The sequence below is a fragment of the Euprymna scolopes genome, chromosome 13 (genome assembly GCF_053919585.1).
Source record: "Euprymna scolopes isolate OS-2025 chromosome 13, ASM5391958v1, whole genome shotgun sequence".
In the NCBI taxonomy this organism is placed as follows: domain Eukaryota; kingdom Metazoa; phylum Mollusca; class Cephalopoda; order Sepiida; family Sepiolidae; genus Euprymna; species Euprymna scolopes.
In genome coordinates this window covers 104,606,365-104,626,392 of record NC_136494.1, presented here as the reverse complement: position 1 = coordinate 104,626,392, position 20,028 = coordinate 104,606,365, and the positions used below count along the sequence as shown (strand labels likewise).

General features: G+C 29.8%; 1 protein-coding gene across 1 annotated transcript in view; it reads right to left on the bottom strand.

The window, feature by feature from the left end:
- Positions 1-2,503: 2,503 nt before the first annotated feature.
- Positions 2,504-20,028, bottom strand: part of LOC145292138 (ribonuclease H2 subunit B-like) — a 46,698-nt gene continuing 29,173 nt past the window's right edge. The window contains exons 7-11 of the mRNA XM_080138259.1: positions 17,093-17,204; positions 12,731-12,812; positions 10,396-10,450; positions 5,100-5,174; positions 2,504-2,794 (exon numbers count right to left, since the gene is read on the bottom strand). Of these exons, the coding sequence (XP_079994385.1) occupies positions 2,699-2,794; positions 5,100-5,174; positions 10,396-10,450; positions 12,731-12,812; positions 17,093-17,204 (420 nt within the window). The 3' untranslated portion in view covers positions 2,504-2,698. The remainder of the gene's footprint in view (positions 2,795-5,099; positions 5,175-10,395; positions 10,451-12,730; positions 12,813-17,092; positions 17,205-20,028) is intronic.

Below are 20,028 nucleotides of genomic sequence, written 5' to 3'. Positions count from 1 at the left end.
TTTAATTTATTTAATCCCCTCTTATGGCTAAATTTGTTATATTAAAAAGATAATAAATATTAATTTTATTCTGTTTTTATTATTATTATTATTATTATGTTTATTAGTACTATTATTATTATTATTATTAATAATTTTAATATTGTTTTATCATTATATTTTTTTCTTTCTTCTTTTATTTATATATTTATCTAATAAAAACGCGAAAACTTTAAACTTATATCATTTAGCACAAAGGGCCTAATTAATTGTAGACGTATGTTTGAACTGCGTTGATATTACTCGTGGACGTATGTGAGTTGATAAATATGTTGGCTAGATACATTCGCTGTCTTTTTTGACATGTTTCATTTCTGACGCTTGGATTGTATCTTCTGTTTGTATTTGTAATAATATGTTTCATTACTGAATTGTATAACTGTTTATAAATTGGTTGACACGCAGATCTTTTCCTTTTTCTTTTTCTATATACTGTCAAATTCTTACTTTCTCTCTTTCTCTCTTTAACTAGATCCCATCATTCTTTCCTTTCCTTTCCCTTCTAGTCCTTATTCTCTTTATAATAACAATTTATATCTTGTTTCTTTTCTTCTCCATATTATATGTATATATATATATATATATATATATATATTTCTCTCTATTTTCTTTCTCTATTCCTATTTTTTCTCTTCTCAATCACTCTCTCCCAATTGTAATCTTTTAACTTTATTTAAATTGCCCCTCCCTCTTTACATTTTATAATTAAAGTTCTGCGTTTTAAGTTTTTTAACTCCAACTTTTAAAGAGTTCCTACCTAAAATAAAAATCCATTATTCATTGAACTTTTGAATAGTCAAGTCGCTGCCTGATGATATCTGTTGTTTGATTGAAACAAGTGGCTATTTGTAGCAGCGGGATGTGAGCATGTTTATATAACAATAAACAAGTATATATATATATATATATATATATATATATATATATATATATATATATATATATATATATACACACACACACAATTTTTTTTTTCATAAGGTTTTGTTTTAGTTCAATTCAATCTAATGAATCCAAGTTATATGGATATATTTTTTTATTTTTGAAATTGCAACTTTAAAATATATAAAAATCAATAGAACATTAACTGTAATAAGATATACAAAATCTGCAAGAATTAAAATATCATATTTAAGCATACTTTTGCGACCGGGCATCCCTGCTAGCATAGATAAATACTTTTGCAGTTTTAACAAAAGAGCTACAATAATATCAGAGGGTCTCCATTTATATTGAACATCTACAGAATGCCAACATCAATATATTACATGAATGAGTCCCCTGTGGAATTTCCACAGGTCCCACTAGTATAATCAATATGGGATTTTCAGATTTTACTTTTCAACTTTATATAAAAAGCAATACTGTCACCCTTATACAGCCTTACATCAACTTTATAAACCTGGAGAAAGTTATCTGTCAAATACTAAAATAAATTCATCATCAAGAATAATTATATGAAGATTTTCTGTGCTTGTCTACAATCCCTGCTCTGGATGGTGGTACATACTTATGACAAAAAAAATATTGTATTCCAAAAATCATGTAAATTGATAAAGTAGTTTTATTTTTATATACAAAATCATTTTTAAGCAAACTTGTGTTTTTTCAATTGCCTCCTCCTCCTCCTCATGTTAATATCAGTTATCCCCCTTGTTTCTTCAGACTATTTTCAAGAGGGCCATCAAGATCGTTACTTGTAGTTTAACCATAAATTTTTATTTTCTTATTTAAAAATTTTTTTTTTCTTTTACATTACAGGTACACACATAATACAGATTTTTCTTTGTTTTTTAGAGGTGGGAGGAGAGGATTGTGAACAAGCAACAAATTTTCTTAACTTGATTAGTAAGATAATACTGTCAAATAATATGAAAAAGATTTAGTGCAACTACATTATAATAACAAAATTTGGAAAACAAATAAAAAAAAAACAAACAATGGTATCTATTGACTTTTTGCGTCAATTTCATCTAAAAGCAATGATATATACTTAATCGGCATGTTAGAAGTACTTAAATATTACTGCATTATTTTCTTATTGTTAAAAAAAAAAAACTCTCGCCATATTTCTTTGGGAACATGTGACGTAACAAGGGAAGTAACTCAATTATAGTAAAAAATAAGGCAAGTAACTCATATTTATGATTGTTAATGCCAATTTATTAAAAATTGTCAATAGTTATACACTATTTACCTGCCCTTGGAATTCTCCGGTGTTCTTTTAGCCAAACATTTTATTTTTGGCTAATTTTCTTCAAAAGATGTTTTCTTTAATATTTTTTTCTACCTTATCGTTTTTCGTAATTTTTAGATATATTCATTAATGTAACATGACAATTAAGTAGAGACCATTGGTTTGCCTTGAAATTCAATATCAAAATTTTTTAATTTCGCTATTAGTGTAGTTGCACTATAGATCTTATATAGTCATTCAAATTTTAGCAATGATAAAGAAACTATATAAAATTTCATTTTTTATTTCATTTAAACAAATTAACTCACTTATGATTAATGAGTTTTTTTTTTAATGAAATGGAAGTTTTTTTTGGGGGGGGGGGGGGTTAAGTTTTGATGAAATAAAAATAAAAAAGAAATTTGGCTAGATTGTTTAAAATTTGGATTTTGGTGAAAAAAGTGAATATTTGGCATCAAAAAGTTATTTGGCTTTAGGTGAAAAAAAACTAGAGATGCTTTTCATTCCTGATTTGTCAACTTGACTTAGTTTTTTCTGGGCTGCAGTAAGTTTTGGAGTCTGAAAAAGAAAAAAAAAAGCAACAGTTAAGATACGAACAATTATTTTCAGACTAGAATACATTTGCTTACAAAAGTTTTATTTTTAAGGTTTAAATTTTATGCTTATAGGTTAGTATAATACAAAAAAAAAAAAAAAGCTATTTTTTTACTATTAAAAAAAAAAAAAAAAAAAAAAAATTATTTTTTAAATTATGTTATGAGGGCCAGGTTATTTGACGTCACCATTTTGGCTTGGCTAATCCGGTATAGTTGATTCAGCATGGGGACGATTCTGCGTCAAATTAGCTTTGTCATTATAGTCAAAGTTTTTTTTTTCATATTTTTAAAATTAATTCAGTAAACAAAGATATTGTTTTTTTCTTTGAATAAAATTGAAATAAAAATTATTAAAAAGAAAAAAAAAATTTAATTTGATAAAAAAGAACTTAAAAATAACCATGTTAATTTAAAACACAACACAAAAACAAACATTCAGTCATCAACAAGATTATATTTTCATGTTTTTCTTAATCAAAAATTTAATATTTTGAAGTTTTTAATCCTTAAAATTAATTAGAAAATAACCAAAAAGTTTTGTAAAAACATAATTTTTTTTTTAAAACGGTTAAAGCGATATATTTTCATATTGTTTTTCTTAATTTAAAAAAAAAGTTATAAAATCTTTATACAATGTGACTAGACATATCAGCTATGTCATCAAATCGGCCCACCCCAAAATGGTAATGCCAAACCAGCCACGCCAAAATGTCCAATTCCCTATATTTTTTATATAATCAGCAGTTACAGTAAGAGAATTAAAATTTAACAAGTGTATGTATGCTGAACTGGGGAGTTATATCCTCCATGTTTGCTGAAGATTAGCAAATAGTCAACAAAGAAATCTTGGGATTTATGATGCAACCAACCAACCCAGCCAGTTGTGATGTTTTGCTCAATTGAATAAATTATGAATATTTAATGTGTTTATCTAATATTCTAACTATAAAGATGGAAAACCAATATAGCAGTTTATACATGGTTATCCAGTGGAGTGTCGAGGGCAGTCATTAGGAATTAATATGCAATAATATTCTATTTTCTTGCTGTGATCAGCATCAGAGATGAAGAATTGGTTGTAAAAAAAAAAAATAAAAATAAAAAATAAGCAAAAAGCAGAAAAATAGAAACTAATGGAAAAAAAATTTAAAAATTTTAAAAATTAAAGAAATAAAAAAACCAAAGAAATTAAAAAAATCAAAGAAATTAAAAAAAAACCAAAGAAATAAAAAAAAATCAAAGAAATAAAAAAAACCAAAGAAATAAAAAAAACCAAAGAAATAAAAAAACCAAAGAAATAAAAAAAAAAATCAAAGAAATAAAAAAAAAAATCAAAGAAATAAAAAAAAAAATCAAAGAAATAAAAAAAAATCAAAGAAATAAACAAAAATCAAAGAAATAAAAAAACCAAAGAAATAAAAAAATCAAAGAAATAAAAAATCAAATAAAAAAAAATCAAAGAAATAAAAAATCAAAGAAATAAAAAAAAAAATCAAAGAAATAAAAAAAATCAAAGAAATAAAAAAAATCAAAGAAATAAAAAAAAATCAAAGAAATAAAAAAAAATCAAAGAAATTAAAAAAAATCAAAGAAATAAAAAAAATCAAAGAAATAAAAAAAATCAAAGAAATAAAAAAAAATCAAAGAAATAAAAAAAAATCAAAGAAAGAAAAAACCAAAGAAATAAAAAAAACCAAAGAAATAAAAAAATCAAAGAAATAAAAAAATCAAAGAAATAAAAAATCAAATAAAAAAAAATCAAAGAAATAAAAAAAAATCAAAGAAATAAAAAAAAATCAAAGAAATAAAAAAAAATCAAAGAAATAAAAAAAAAATCAAAGAAATAAAAAAAAAATCAAAGAAATAAAAAAAATCAAAGAAATAAAAAAAAAATCAAAGAAATAAAAAAAATCAAAGAAATAAAAAAAAATCAAAGAAATAAAAAAAAATCAAAGAAATAAAGAAATTAAAGAATAAAGAAATTAAAGAATAAAGAAATTAAAGAATAAAGAAATTAAAGAATAAAGAAATTAAAGAATAAAGAAACTAAAGAATAAAGAAACTAAAGAATAAAGAAACTAAAGAATAAAGAAACTAAAGAATAAAGAAACTAAAGAATAAAGAAACTAAAGAATAAAGAAACTAAAGAATAAAGAAACTAAAGAATAAAGAAACTAAAGAATAAAACTTAGAGAATTTACAGCTATCTTTTATTCTACAACCAATTATAATTCACATCAAAACTTATGTAGACATGATCAACTTACTTTGGCTGGTTCAACTGACTTATTGTTTTTACTGTAATCCTCTGTCGGACCAGATGAAGGTTCCACTTTAATTTTCTGATAAAAAAATTAAGAAAAAAAAGACCATAAAATCATAAAAGAATAATCAGACAATGATATAAACGATAATGTATGGATGTACACAATGTAGAACTAAATAAAATATTTAGTAACTTTCGATTCTGAAGTGTTTCACATTTCTTAAAAAGAAAAGCACAAGGAAAATAGCATTTAACTAACATATAAAGTTTTCCTGTGAGATTTTAAAAGTTGGACCTAAATAGCAATTAAACTGACATATCAAACTTTAATTTTGATTAGCCAATTTTCATTTGCTTTTGTTGTATCATGTTATTTGGAACTATAATACAGTGTGTTCCAGAAGTCTTGAACATATTTCACATTTTTATATCTGCTGAACTATTAATGGTGGTAAGATGAAACTGATATCATTTTAAAAGCTAAATTCACAAACATTTTGTAATGCTAATTATTTCATATATATATTTTTTTTAGATACACTAATGATGTTCAGTCAACTCAGAAAATGGAGAGTTGAAAGTGGATCTTGGGTTTACTTGCAGCAGACCCATAACTCTTTTTTCCCTTATTTTTGTACTTTAGTCCTCATATTCCATGGACAACGTTTCTGACAAAGGGGAAAGAATTGTTGTTTTCTGGGTTGGAATTATATATAACATTTTTCATTGGCTAGTTTTTGATCTTGAAGTATTATAATTTTTTCTGAGCTTCTTACATCAAGTGGCTTCACACCTCGTCTGGAGCGATTTTCATAATTAAAAAAAAAAAAAAAAAAAGGGGGGGTATATTACTTGTATTGATCGGAGCATTGTTCTCATCTTGAGTGTTATTATTTGTGCAATGTTTCAGTTGGATTGGCCTTCGACCGTCTTCAGGCATGTTGGTTGTTTGGAGCTCTTTTCTTTCCCAAACAACAACCAACATGCCTGAGGAAGGTCAAAGGCTAATTCAACTGAAACATTTCACAATTAACATTCAAGATGAGAACAATAGTCCGATCAATACAAGTAATACAAACAATCAGCCATCATCTCAAAAATTCAGAACTAAAAAAAAAAAAAAAAAAAAAAAAAAAAAAAAAAAAAAAGGGGGGGGGGGGCGTTTTGCATCCTTGGATTTGCAAAATCTGAATTATGAAAAAAAAAAAAAAAAAGTTCAACATGTATTTTGCACAAAATTTTGACAAGAGGCACTAGAAAGGAAATCTATATGGAGATAGCATAGTAAATTCATAAAGGATGTGCTCAGTTAAGAGAACAGGATTACACTCAACTACAGATAATACGGCTGAGTGTATTTGAACTGCGTTCAAGTAGAGCTTTTGTAAATCGACCAGAAGAGTCAGTTGGGAACTTTAGCTTCCTACAACAACTATTTGGCGTGAAAGGACAACTGCACATGACACCTTACAAACAGTTGCAAGCAAAAAAAAATAAATGTCAAAAAAATTCTGGAACACCTTGTAGTTTACTTCACTACAGTTTAATTTATTTTTTAGTCTCATCCTAAAATAAAAAAAAAATAAAAATAAAAAAATCACTACTTGTGCAGTATAATTTGATTTCAAATAAATGCATTTTAGGTAAAAACACTTATATACTCACATGCTAAGTCAAAATTAGTAAAAATTCAAAAAAATTTTGAAAAATGATAGAGTAAAAAAATATTACAAGTAAAAATAAAATTTATCAAATTATAGAGATTTATTGTATTTGTTAGTAGACCAATTCTGTATATCAAACTTGTTTTCCGATTAAAATCTGCAATTTCAAAATAGAAAATGACAGACCATTAATATATATATATTTTTTTAAATAGTTCTACTAAATCTAATGTCATTTTTTGTACCTTTTGCAATCTTTACTAATTTCGACATGATATGCAAGTACATTTTTATCTAAAATATATTTCTTTGAAATCTTATTATCTTGCACAAACACCAAAATTATTTTTTTTAATTATGACAGAAACCAAAATCAGCAAGGGGAGACACTTATATATTTGTTTAATTGAGAAATATAAGAGTTGTCACTCCCTTTCAATAAAAATATGCAACTTAAAAGCAAAATGTGCAAACAAAAATTAAGAACTAAAATACTCCATTGCATTCTCGGGCAACGCTGGGTAGACACAGACAGTGAATATGGAAAAGAATATTAAAAAATGTAAGAAAACCAGTACAAAATTCTGAGAATAAATTCAAACGTAATCAGCAATAAAGAAAACAATTAAGTTTTAAAAAAATAAAAAAGACAACTCTGTTGTGTGTCCAAAGGGAGATAATTCAACAGTTAAAAAAAACAAAAAAAAACATCACACTTATTTTTTTCTTACTCTTTTGCACCACCAAACAAGGCATGTAACATCGCGATGATGGAACAGATGTTGGAGCTTGGGTGACAGTGAAGGACCTACTAGATTTGAGATGGTTTTTTGGACCCTGTCTAAGATCCACAAACACTTGTTTTTTTCATATCACAGCTTTCCAGTGTGGCTAGGCATAACGTGTTTTCATGCTGAAATTTCCAATTATGAACTATAGTTAGGAATCTTACCTCTACAGCACCGAGCTCACTTGGACATTAAAATTATAGTGCTTATGTGATTTTATTTACGTTCATACTATCTAGAAAACTATTTAGAAGAGAGTAAGTCTTCGTAAATGGAAACTATATTTTTTATTTGAACTTCTTACAGCAAATTTTAGGTTAATTGATGATAAAACTATTTTTACTGGTTGCTCTATTTCTGTTTTATAAAACAAAAACGAAAATTTAAAACTTCTATTATTATTTTAAATCATTCAATCTAAAAATTCATCACTCTTGAATATCTCCAACAAGCATGTTAACCAGTGCGAACAAATTTAAAATCAGGCTAAAGTTAGCATAAATAAACAAAGGTAATTTATTTTTAATTAAATTAAACATTTGTCAGAAAAAAAAATGAATTTAATAGTTTTATGCAAAAAATTGTTTTGAAATAGTGACAAGTGGTATTTTTTAAGATTCTCCAAAAGTTAATATTAATTACTCATTAAACTTATTTGATTTGAGATTAAGCCAAATATATTAGAATACCATACCATATTCAAAGCAAAAATTTCATATAAAAACCTTTAACAAAAAATAAAACTAAGTGGAGGTAAGGGAGATAACTGGATTCACAAAAAAAAAAAAAAGGTTTTTGATTTCTTTTTTTTAACAATTTTTAGGTTTTAATTAATAAACCAATTACTAGTTACTCCATTTTTGTTTTATGGTATATCACTATCACCTTTTTTTATTAATTAAAATTCTATTTTTTTTTTTACTCTTTTTCATCCCAAAATAAGGCATGCAACATTGCGGTGATGGGACAGAAGTTGGAGCTTGGTTGACAGTGACGGACCTATTAGATTTGAGACTCTTTTTTGGACCCTGTTTAAGAGTGAGAGATTAGCCCAGATGTGGCAACAATACTCCAAGCATGGACGAATTGTGGCTTTAGAAAGATATAGGATGCTCTCTGGTGTGAGTAACTTTCTAGTACAGTAAAGGGAGTCCACCTTCTTTGTAGCAGCCTTGGCAATGTCCTCAATGTCATCAGAGTTCCAATTCATGTCTGTGAATGCTAGGCCAAGTAGTTTGAAGGATTGGCCTCCTTTTGAATTATTTAATGCCTAATTCAATTATTGATTTCATATTAATTAATATCTTTAACTAGTTTATTTAATTATTTAAGTAGCAAAGCTACTCAACATTACCCGGTAGCATAAATAGCAAAATAGAAAAAAAAATTTGATTTTAATTTAAAAATTTAAAAGGTTATAACATTTTTCTTTGAAATCTCTACCTCTTCTAATTCACTGTACTTTCTTCTTTCAACTGTGTCTCTCTACTTTTGATTAACCCCTCTATACATCTGAGTGCTTCTCTCTGGAACTGATTTAATATAAAGAAAAATAGAAAGAACGAAAAGGAAAGCTGACTAACTTATTTCCAGTGTTGTTTTTGAAATAATTACCAATAAAATAATAAAGAACTTAATTTTTTTTATTCTTTTCTGCACTAATTTGATCTCTGGGGAGCCTAAGGAGATGATTGTCACAGTATTTTTTTTTTTTTACCATAAGCAGATCAGAGGCACACTAAATCTGATTTTATAAGATTTTTAAGTGTATCATATGTAGTTTCTGACTTAACTGGGAAATACTCTCACACACATATACACATGACTTTGCTTTATATAACAAAAGTAAATTTAAGCATAAGACCGGATGCAGTTTTATTTAACCCACAATATGAGACTGACAGGTATCACCACTCGGAGTTAGAGTGGACGCAGAAGTAATAGTCCTAAACAAATGACTCCACACATCCCAAATTGGAGCCTCATATGCTCAACAACAATATGATTAAATAGAAACAAGTCACTATTTTACCATTACCAACAGGGTCAGACTCAAAATATACTTGGAATCAGTTGCATTTTTTTGATTCCCAAAGAATCAACAGACACTTAAATATTGGAAAACTTTAAAATAAGGAATCTGAAATGGTACAAGTGTATATTTACTCAGACAAACAACTTCTTGCTTTAAAAGTGGCTCGTATTAAATGGCGTAGCCTTTTGGCGATATCATCTACTGGGTCCGTATTAATTATGAAGTTTAGTTTTTGACAAATGCACATTTTCTTTTTCATTACGTTTATTTTATTTAATTATATTTGAAAAATTCTTTTTTAACAATATTAAGTATTTCTTTTCCATTTATTTAATTGCATTTATTATTTTTATTTAGAAAAAAAAAAAAAAATTTATTTTAAATTACTTTTCGTATTAGTTATTTCTGCAAAATAAACATTATTATTAAAAAATTTTCTATGAATAAACATTTTTAATTTATTATATTTATAAAAAGATTTTCTGTTAATAAACATATCTCAATGAAAATAATTAGTTTCCAGATATTCTTGACCTACATTTTTATTGGTGTTTTCTATTTAGTGTGGGTCACTTTCAAAGCCGGAAGTCATTTTGTCTGGATAAATATGTGCTGATACTGTCTGACCATATATCTTCCGACTCTGCAATCCTGGTTTCCAACAGTATCAACGTGTAAATGACCACAGTGACCAATACACATTATGGCAATTCTTCGTCCCCTCTAAAGTTTTATTTTTTTTGTAAAGCAAGTAAGAACAAAACATCAAGAATTCATTTTTTCTTTTTTCTTTTTTTTTTTTTTAAATACCTTTTTAGGAGGTTCATTTTCAGATTTAATTTTCGTTTCTGTAGGTTTTTCCAAACTATAAGACAAAAAAAAGAAAGAAAAAAAGAATAAATTAAAAAATAAGTTTTAAAAAAATTATGATTCGCAATTTTTTTTAATCTCCAAAACCCAATTCGATAAATATGGAGAAAACAGAGAATGATTATTTCATAGGACGTTTTGCCTGTGATTAAATAATTTATAGTTAAGATAGAAAAGCAAGATGTTTAAGAGAAAGAAAGTGAAAAAAAACTTATATGAAACAGAATGACAACAGAAACACTGCTTGGTTAAAATCGAGATCGTTCAAGACCTCAATAAGGATCATTGGAAGCGAACAAAGATGGATGGCCCCTTAACTTGATTGATCTTTACCATCCCTGCCTGCCTGGAAAAAATTACAGTGGATATAAGGTACACAAATGCCTCTTGTTCTAGTTAGCATAGAATAGATAACATAGCATTTATCTCCCTTTGCTGGCACTTTTGACTTAGAGGTTTTCTTCTGACTCAACAGCAGCTGAGATTTTCTGGTGCTCACCACCAAACTAGTTTAGCTGCATTCTATGGAATAGTTTTCTTTAAATATCTTGACATTCTTTGTGCATCACCATTTTACCCTTATCGATGACCAATAGACCTGTGTGTGAAATATATCCTATCTCAGTTTTGATTATCAATAATAGTTTATATTAGCTGTCTTAGTTTGTGTAGATTTACATAAAATACATGCATCGCAGATATAGTATACCTCTATATCTTTCAAAATAGCACTATTCAGGGAGAGCTGTCTCCAGATTTCCATAGAGACCAAGGAGGAGAGAATCTTAATTTTTTTTTTTTTTTTTTTTTTTTTTACATGGGGGGGGGTCACCACTTATCAAGGCCCGAAGGCCACTCAGGGATAAGGGTTATTGCGTGTACAGTAATCAATGAGATAGTATTGTACCTATTTACTATCTTGACCAAAAGACCAAGAAAGAGCGATAGTATTGTAGTAATCATTAGTATTGCGGGTTTTGATAGAGTGTCTTACTTCAGGGGGCGGTTTGTCAGGAGTTTTTTTTATGTTGCACTTGAAGACATCCAAGTTGTAGTCAGGTGGGAAACAGGCAAGCGGCAGAGAGTTCCACTGGCGTGCAGTTCTAAGAAAGAAGCTTTGCTCATGGAATCTATGTTTGGATTTAGGCACAGATAAAGAATGGGGAAAATTATTGACAGTAGTTTCAGCCAGACAGGTGTTTCTCGTGAAAGATTGGCGAGGGGGGACGAGGGATTGGAGCTCAGGCGAGCACCTGCCATGGAAATAGCGATAAAACAAAGACAGGCTTGCAAAGTCTCTTCTGTGGAAGAGAGGTTGCAGGGAAGAGAAAAGGGCATCCCCCACTAAATCACGAAGTCTATTTTGTACTCTGTCAAGGCAGGATAGGCTGTTTTTAGCAGCTCCTGCCCAGATGTGGCAGCAGTACTCGATCCTTGGACGTACTTGGCTTTTATAAATATAGAATTGCATCAGTAGTGAGATCTTCTGGAGCGATAGAAGGATCCCACCATTTTCCCAGCATCCCTGGCAGTAGATTTGATGTACGTGTTCCATTTTAGATCAGGAGTAAAGGTAAAACCCAGAAGCTTGTCAAAACATGGAGCCTCTCCAAGACGAGAGCCATCCATTTCAATTGATGCCAGATGGGGATCAGCGTTGATGATGTAAGGATAGAAGCTTGGTTTTGGATGCATTAAAAGTGACCAGCCACCTCTTCCCCCATTACCCATGCAAAGTACATGCTTCCGCAGCCTGCCAGCGCAAGTGCATCTTGTCCTCGGTTTATCTCAGCAATACAATGTAAAGGGTAGGAGGATTGCTTCATTCCAGTTGTCATGACTTCAGTCGAAGAAAATACGGCAAATATCTCTGGCATGGACTTATATATTTCTGTAGGAATCCCATTCCGGTGAGTTTTAAAATCTAATAATTTTTTTTTTTTTTTAATTTCATTTTGTTTTATTTTATGCTATTGCATTTTTGATTTCAATAAAAAATCCAATTAATTATAAATAAAAAAAAATAATTCAATGTTTTTTTTTTCATGGAAATTTTCCAAACAAGACATGAAGCCACTTGATGTAAGAAGAAGCTATGACAAAAAAAAAAAAAAAAAAAAAAATCACCTAAAGGTTAAAAACTAGCCAATGATAAATATTATGAAAGCAATTATCAAGGTTACACTGATGCAAAAAAAACATACACACAAAATAGTCTCATAACTTTATTAACATAAATACCCATTACATCAATGGTAAAATGAAGTATACTCACCCAACAGATATCCGTAATTTCTCACTGAGATCTGCATTGATGTAATCACTAAGTAATCCATGGGCAAATGTCAGGTATTCAGCTGTCAAAGATTAAAAAATAAATATATTAAGTTTTTTTAGAAGAGGATTGTAATTCGGGTCATTCAAAATACTGTTCTCATCTTGGATGTTATTCTCACAACGTTTCAGCCAATGTGACTGCCAACCTTCTCTAAGTGCATCTTATCAATCTCTGGAATCCATACAAAATTTTGAATAGAACCCTTTATTTTGTTGTCTCATCAGTTGTGTCTACAGAGAAATCTTAATGGCGGAAACCCTAGGAAGACCTCCAGTCTGTAGTGGAATGGGGACAAAAAAATGAATGGTGACATTCAATGTTGCCAAGACTAAGCTTGTTTCGTTTAATAATTACAAGAAACCTTCTCAACCACAAATAGCTTTGGCTAATGATACATTCACTGAGAGTACTTCATTCAAACTCCTCGGCTTAACATTCACAGGGAACAGGAGTTGGAACAGATACATCAATGGCATTGCTGCGGCTGCTGTGGGTTCTCTCTACCGTGATAAAAAGTTACTGATGCCTGAAAGTATCCTGTACCTTTATGTATGGAGTATTGTTGTCACATTTGAGCTGATGCCTTTGCTACCAGTCTCTCACTCCTAGACAGAGTTCAAAAGAGAGTCACCAACTTAATAGGTCCCAAACTGTTAGCTAAGCTTCAGCCTATCTCCCATCGATGAAATGTTACATCTCTCTGCCTGTTTTACAAGTATTTTAATAGTAGATGCTCCAACAAGCCTTTGTACCCCCTTGATGTAAATAAACCAACAAGCGGGAAAAAAAAAAAATCACACTCCTATACAGTAAAAATCCCCAGATGCCAGAAAGCCTTCTACTCTAATAGTTTCTTCCCCAGAACTGCTAGACTTTGGAATTCCCTTCCAGGTTCCTGCTTCCCCGACTGTACAAATATGCAGAAGTTCAAGTGTAATATAAACAGACATCTTGCTGCTCAACTCCCAACATAGTATCCCTGCAATTATATCCCAAATAGTAGCCACCTACACCAAAGTGGCACTGTGCCTTGGGGTGAAAATGTAATTAAAAAAAAATAAATAAATCGTAATTGTTTTCTTGATGTCATCAGTACTGAGGACCTTCAATACCCAGAAGACTAGCACTTTTACAAAGCTGATTGGAGGTTACGTCAGCTGAAAAGAGACCAGTAATCTGTAAATAATACAAAAAATATATGTTGACGATTTGGATTATTCAAACTACTGTTCTCATCTGGAGTGTTATTCGCACAACGTTTCAGTTGATAACTCAGGAATCTTTCTGCCAAATGGGGAATCTGCACAGAATTTTGAACGGAACCCTTTATTTAATCCATGGGGGTAGCATGGTCTTGTTCTATCAGTGATGATTGGACAGAAATCTTAAGAAATTTGCAATTGTACTTTTGAGTATTGCTCGCACTGAGGATTGAACCTTCAACCTCCAAAACCGTGCAACTTTACAACGGAATTTTCCCCAGTACTCTATGCACTATGCTATGGTTCCTTGTGGACAATTCTAGTATGAATTTTGAAAGTGTTAAACTTATTTTTGTTTTTAGATACACAATCTTACTATTTATCATTACATATCAATACATTTTTTTTTCTCAAGAACAGTTGTGCGAGTAATCCAAAAATAGAAAAAAAAAATGTATATATTTTAAAGAATTATTAGATTGGTATAAGACTTAGGGTTCTGGTTCATAATAGTGAATGTCATTTGTCAAAAAACTAACGTCATCATATACACACACGCAATGATGCCAATAGCTTTTTAATTTGATAAGTCATAAATTTGTTTTACATGAAAACTTAAAAAATTTTATGAGTCCCATGACTATGTTTTGATTACCAGAATAAGAGTTAAAAAAAAAAAAAAAAAAAAAAAAAAAAAAAAAAATGAAAATTTAAAAATCTAATAAAATAGTTCTTATAATTTTCGCCTACATAAATTGAATAAATATGAAGGTCTCCCAAGAGTCTTTTGGTGCTTGTGCATTAGAATTGGATTTCAAAAAGATATATTTTATGTAAAAACACCATTACATAATTATGTGCCATGTTAAAGATTTGTAAAATTCAAAAAATTACGAAAAATGATCAATTAAAAAATAATTACACAAAAAATAAAATTTATTAAATAATGTAGTTTATTAGATTCTTCTACTGTATGACAAACTGACTTATCTCTCTTGCTTAATTTTCATTATTTCAAATTAAAAAATGGCAATTGAAAATATACAATACAAGAGAACCACTGCTTTTGACCCAAAAGCCACTTGGAGACCATTAATAACATTTTTATATTTTTATGTCCTGTTGCTCTAATTCCAATTTGGTCTCTATATTTTCAGAACTGGGAAAAAATAAAAAAACAAATGAAAAGAGATTTTACCCTTCAGGGTTCAGACAGATTTTTAATGTCCATTTTCGAGGACTTTTCAAAGTTTTTCAAAGCCTTCTTCAGACAAAATTCGAGTTTTTGTAACCTACCTGCACAATTTTTTGGTGTTTTTAAGTTTTAAAGCTTTTTATTTCATCTCATATATTGACTCTCTTTACAGCTTTTAATTTCCAACTAAGATGGTTGTTGTCTTTTTGTTTTTGGCCTGGCCAGCCCAATTTTAAATTATCACAATTTTTTTTAGGAAAGGGGGAAGGGGCAACATTGGAAAGTCCTGTCTGCACAAGGAAAGTATTTTTTAGAGAGGAGAGTAATTTTATTAATGGCTGCCGCCACTACCCCCAGCTTTGTGCCCTCACCCCAAAAAATTATAAATGAGAACAAAAATAGACGGAGATGTGAATCTTTACAAAACTACCCAAGGGTTGTTTTGTGATAAAGGGACGTAAGTCTTGTATCCACATCACTATGCAATTTCAGAACAAATGTATTTCGATTTTATTTTCAATATTTCAACACAAATTTTTACTGGACATAAAAGAATACAATTTTTAAGGCCTTTTCAAGAATTTCAAGACATTTTATATGTTTTCAAGGATTTTTCAAGGTAATATCAGAAATAAGGTCTTTTCAAGAATTTCAAGACATTTTACATGTTTTCAAGGATTTTTCAAGGTAATATCAGAAATAAGGTCTTTTCAAGGCAAAGGTAAAAATTCAAGGACTTTTCAAATCCGTACAAACCCTGCCCTTATTCCAAGAAGTGGGGGGGGGGGCTATCTAGTAGAGCATGGTTTACTCTCAAATCCATGTTATCTTTGGTTGATTCACCACCAATAAAAATTGTCGAAGCAAGTGTCATACAGATCTACTGCTTCGACAACTTGCTGATGTTGGTAACAGTAGGAAAAGACTTGTAAATGATATTGATGGTGACGAACTCACTCAGTTAGCAGAATAACAAGGTTTCGTTTTTATTTGTAAAAAAAATAAAAAAATTCTATCAGATCTTCTAGTCTATCATTTTTTGTAATTTGCAGAATTTTTACAATAATTTTGACATGACGCACAATCATGTCAGGGTTTTTATTTAAAATGCATTGTTTTTATTCATAATTATAATGCACAAGGACCTTTTTTTTTTTAAATAATGAATCACCACTTATCCAGGCCAAAAGCCACTAAAACAAAGGTTAATAAGATGAAATGATTGCTAGTTGAACCTTATGAGAGGACAGAGAATGATTGATAAAATGTTTGTGGAGATGATCCATGATAGGAATCTGCTGATACTGGATTTGAAGATGACCATGTTATAATTTGCAAGGAAGCAGTCCCCCCAGTATTGTGTTCCACAAGTAAAATTACCACGTGAATAAGCTCTGTTTGCGGAAATTTCGTCTGATGCTAGACAACAGGAGGAAGAAAAGAAAATTCATTTTTTGTTGTTCTAATAAGTTCTTGTCACGACAAACTTAGGAACCAAAGTTTGAAGCCCAATCAATGATAGAGTAGAAAGAGACTAGCAAAGTCTTATGTGAGGAACAGTAGAGATGATCCCCCACTAAACTTTAGACTATTTTTCAACTGTCTAGTCAATGAAGAGTGCTCTGATCGATACCTCCCCATCATATTATATTCCAAAAATCACGTTAATTGATCAAGTAGTTTTATTTTTATAAAGAAAGTCATTTCTAAATGATTAATGGCAATCATAGGCATTACAGTATCAATCTAGTATGAATTAGGTTTTTTATTTAAAATTGTTTTCAAAATGGTGAGCATCAGACTCATTTTTCCAATATTCATAAAATTTGATTTTTTTTTTTTAGTTAAAAATAAAACTTTGAATATTAGAAAAGTTTTTAAAAAATAAAATAAAATTCTTACTTCGACTTGCATCAGAACTATTTTTCTTTGATTTGACAAAATTCTTAGATTGGGCGATTCCTTCAGAAACTTGAACATTGTTATTGCATAAAACATCTGCCAATCGGTTCAGCTGTTGAATAAAAGATGAAAGCAAATAAATTTTTATTTAAATTTCTTTTGTACAACTAACTAGAGCTCTTCATTTATCAGATAAAAACCTTACTTATCCAAATAACATTTCATATATCATACATTATGTCTTTTTCAATATATCTATATAATACGAAAATTAAATGGGAAAAGAAAAACAAAAAATGTGTGCGTATATATATCATAATTCTTTGAGGGGTACAAAATTTATATAACGCAATCATGAAGGGAAGACTTAAATTCATGATTAAAAACGTTTAAAATAAAGTCCACGGCATGAAGAGAAGAAAAAAAAAAAATGGGGGAATCAACTGACTGGTTTTAACCTCGCCTTTATCAAAGCTGTATCGAGTGATTTGTTTTGGAGAAAAAAAAACAAAAAAAACACAAATGGAAATCAAAAATATGTACAAATAAAATCACGTTGCGTTACGTTATGTATGGGAGGAAAAAAATGGGGTGAAAGTGACTATACATAGTCAGAATTGCAGTGTATTCCTTTTGATGTATATAAATATGTATGGATAAAAAATCAATACGAAAAATACAGAAATGTTTATCTTTTCTGTATTTATTTCCTATTTGTTGACATGTAGGAATACAAAATGTCTTTTGAAAAAAAAAAAAAAAAAACCCAAAAATGTTTCTTTCAAAAGCACATAATTTTCGGCCTATCCTTCGGACTTCTTCTGTGTGAACATCATTCACAAGGAAGAAAACCGAAGGATCAATTGAAAATTATGTTTTTGAAAGAAAACAAATAGGAAATAAATACAGAACAGATATAAACATTTATATATTTTTTGTATTGATCTTTTATCTGTACATATCTATATATAACTCACTATGTCTGCGTGTGACTTTTCCATTTTTTCCAAATTGCATCCTCTTGAAGACAAGGTCAAAGGATTGCATCGTTTTGGACCGTTGCTTTATATATATATATACTAGCATTTCAGCCTGGCGTTGCCGGGTGTTTGGAGGTGTATGTTGAGCCAAAAAAAAAAAAAAAAAAAAAAAAAACGGTCAATTTTTTAAACTTTTATTATGACCCCTTAAAATTTATTGTTTGGAGCTCAAATCAAGCTATTAAGTTAGATCCATGTCCAAGGAACCTATATCTAAAATTTCAAGTGTTTATACCCAAAATTGGCAGAGGAGTTTGGTAGAGTTCTCAAGGTCAAATCGTTGAACTTTGTCCACTTAACAGCCAAATTTCTGGCCGAAAACAGATTACAAAGATTTTCCCAAATCTCAGAACCCTGTATATATCAAATTTCAAGTCTGTAGACTTAAAATTGACAGAGTTATTGTGTAGGAAATGTACAAACACACACACAGACACATTCACTTTTATAGATATATATATAAAAACAGTAAAAATAGTTGCTAAGTCAAAATTGAAAAAAAAATTGGAACTTGGCAGGCGATTTAAAGTGCTCTTGTATGCATGTACAAATATACATGTATATTTTAAAGTCTGTTCATTTTTAACTACTTCACTTTTTTTTTTTTGCTTTGGTTTCGATTTTGGCTAATGATACAGAAGTCATTTTTTTAACTTGAAATCACAACTATATACTGGGTACAGTATAATCAATAGAGAATTGGCTCTATAATAAATACAAAATCTGCATAAATTAAAAAATAATTAAGCATATTTTAAGGCCAGGCAGCCTGCTAGTATCATATATTTACCCCCCCCCACACACACACACATATACACTTCTAAAACAAAGATTCAAATAACCAACAAGATACCGAGTTATAAGGAAAACGAACTTGTTTTCATGATTTATTTATCACAATATCTTACAACAGAAATATTCACGAAGCATTATAAAATGTATTTTATACAGGGTGGAATAATTAAATTGTTGCCCTAGAGAAAATGATTCCATTTCCATTTGATGAAAACCGGTCTTCTTTTTTTGTTGCAGACCATCTACTACTTGTCGGCTAAAAATCCCAAAAGCGATAAGAGCCTTCTATCGTGTTTGAAAGTAATACAGTGTTCAACAAGTGAGATTGGAGATGCGCCGCTGTACAACTCATGCTCTCTACCAATTCAAGTTACGACAACAGACCATTGCCAGAAACCTCAGTAGTGGAGTCAGTGTTTTCTTTGTCCCCCCCCCCCCCGTGTTATTTTTACACTTGTGATCCCATGCACTGCAATTGACAGTCACCAATGTATAAAAAGACAACATGGCCACAAGAAGATAAGATGGAGCAGAAATCCGTGGCACACAGCACACAGACCTGTTTATCACCAGTCTTCTGGCATCATTTCTGTAGCAGTGTTGATCTATTGTGTGGATAACGAAGTGTGTGTCCAAACCATCAGAGCCTCCTGATGAGTACTTCTTCAAGTCTAGGAAGCTTACATTGTACGTGGATTATGGCGTTTGGGACATGATTAAAGATATGAATCTTAAAAATGTACCATAGACACTACCAATCGAAGACATCCAGCCTTTGAATGCCATCTATTTGTAGTAGATGTCAAGGTTTGCACTTGTAGGGAAGGACCATGTAAACAAGAGCTTGGTATATTATTTTATTATTGGAATCCTTTTGGAGATAAGTAATTTGTATATTTATTTATTTGCGGACTGTTATCCTCATCTTCATAGTTGTTCAATGACGTTTCGGCCAACTGTTCCTCTAGTCTTGTCAAGTGGTTAACTATAATGAGATAGGAATGCTGAGTCTTAATTGTATACGCCAAAATCTCATGAAACAATAACTATGAAGATGAGGATAATATTCCGCAAGGTGAGCATTGTCTGAAGATAGTAGTT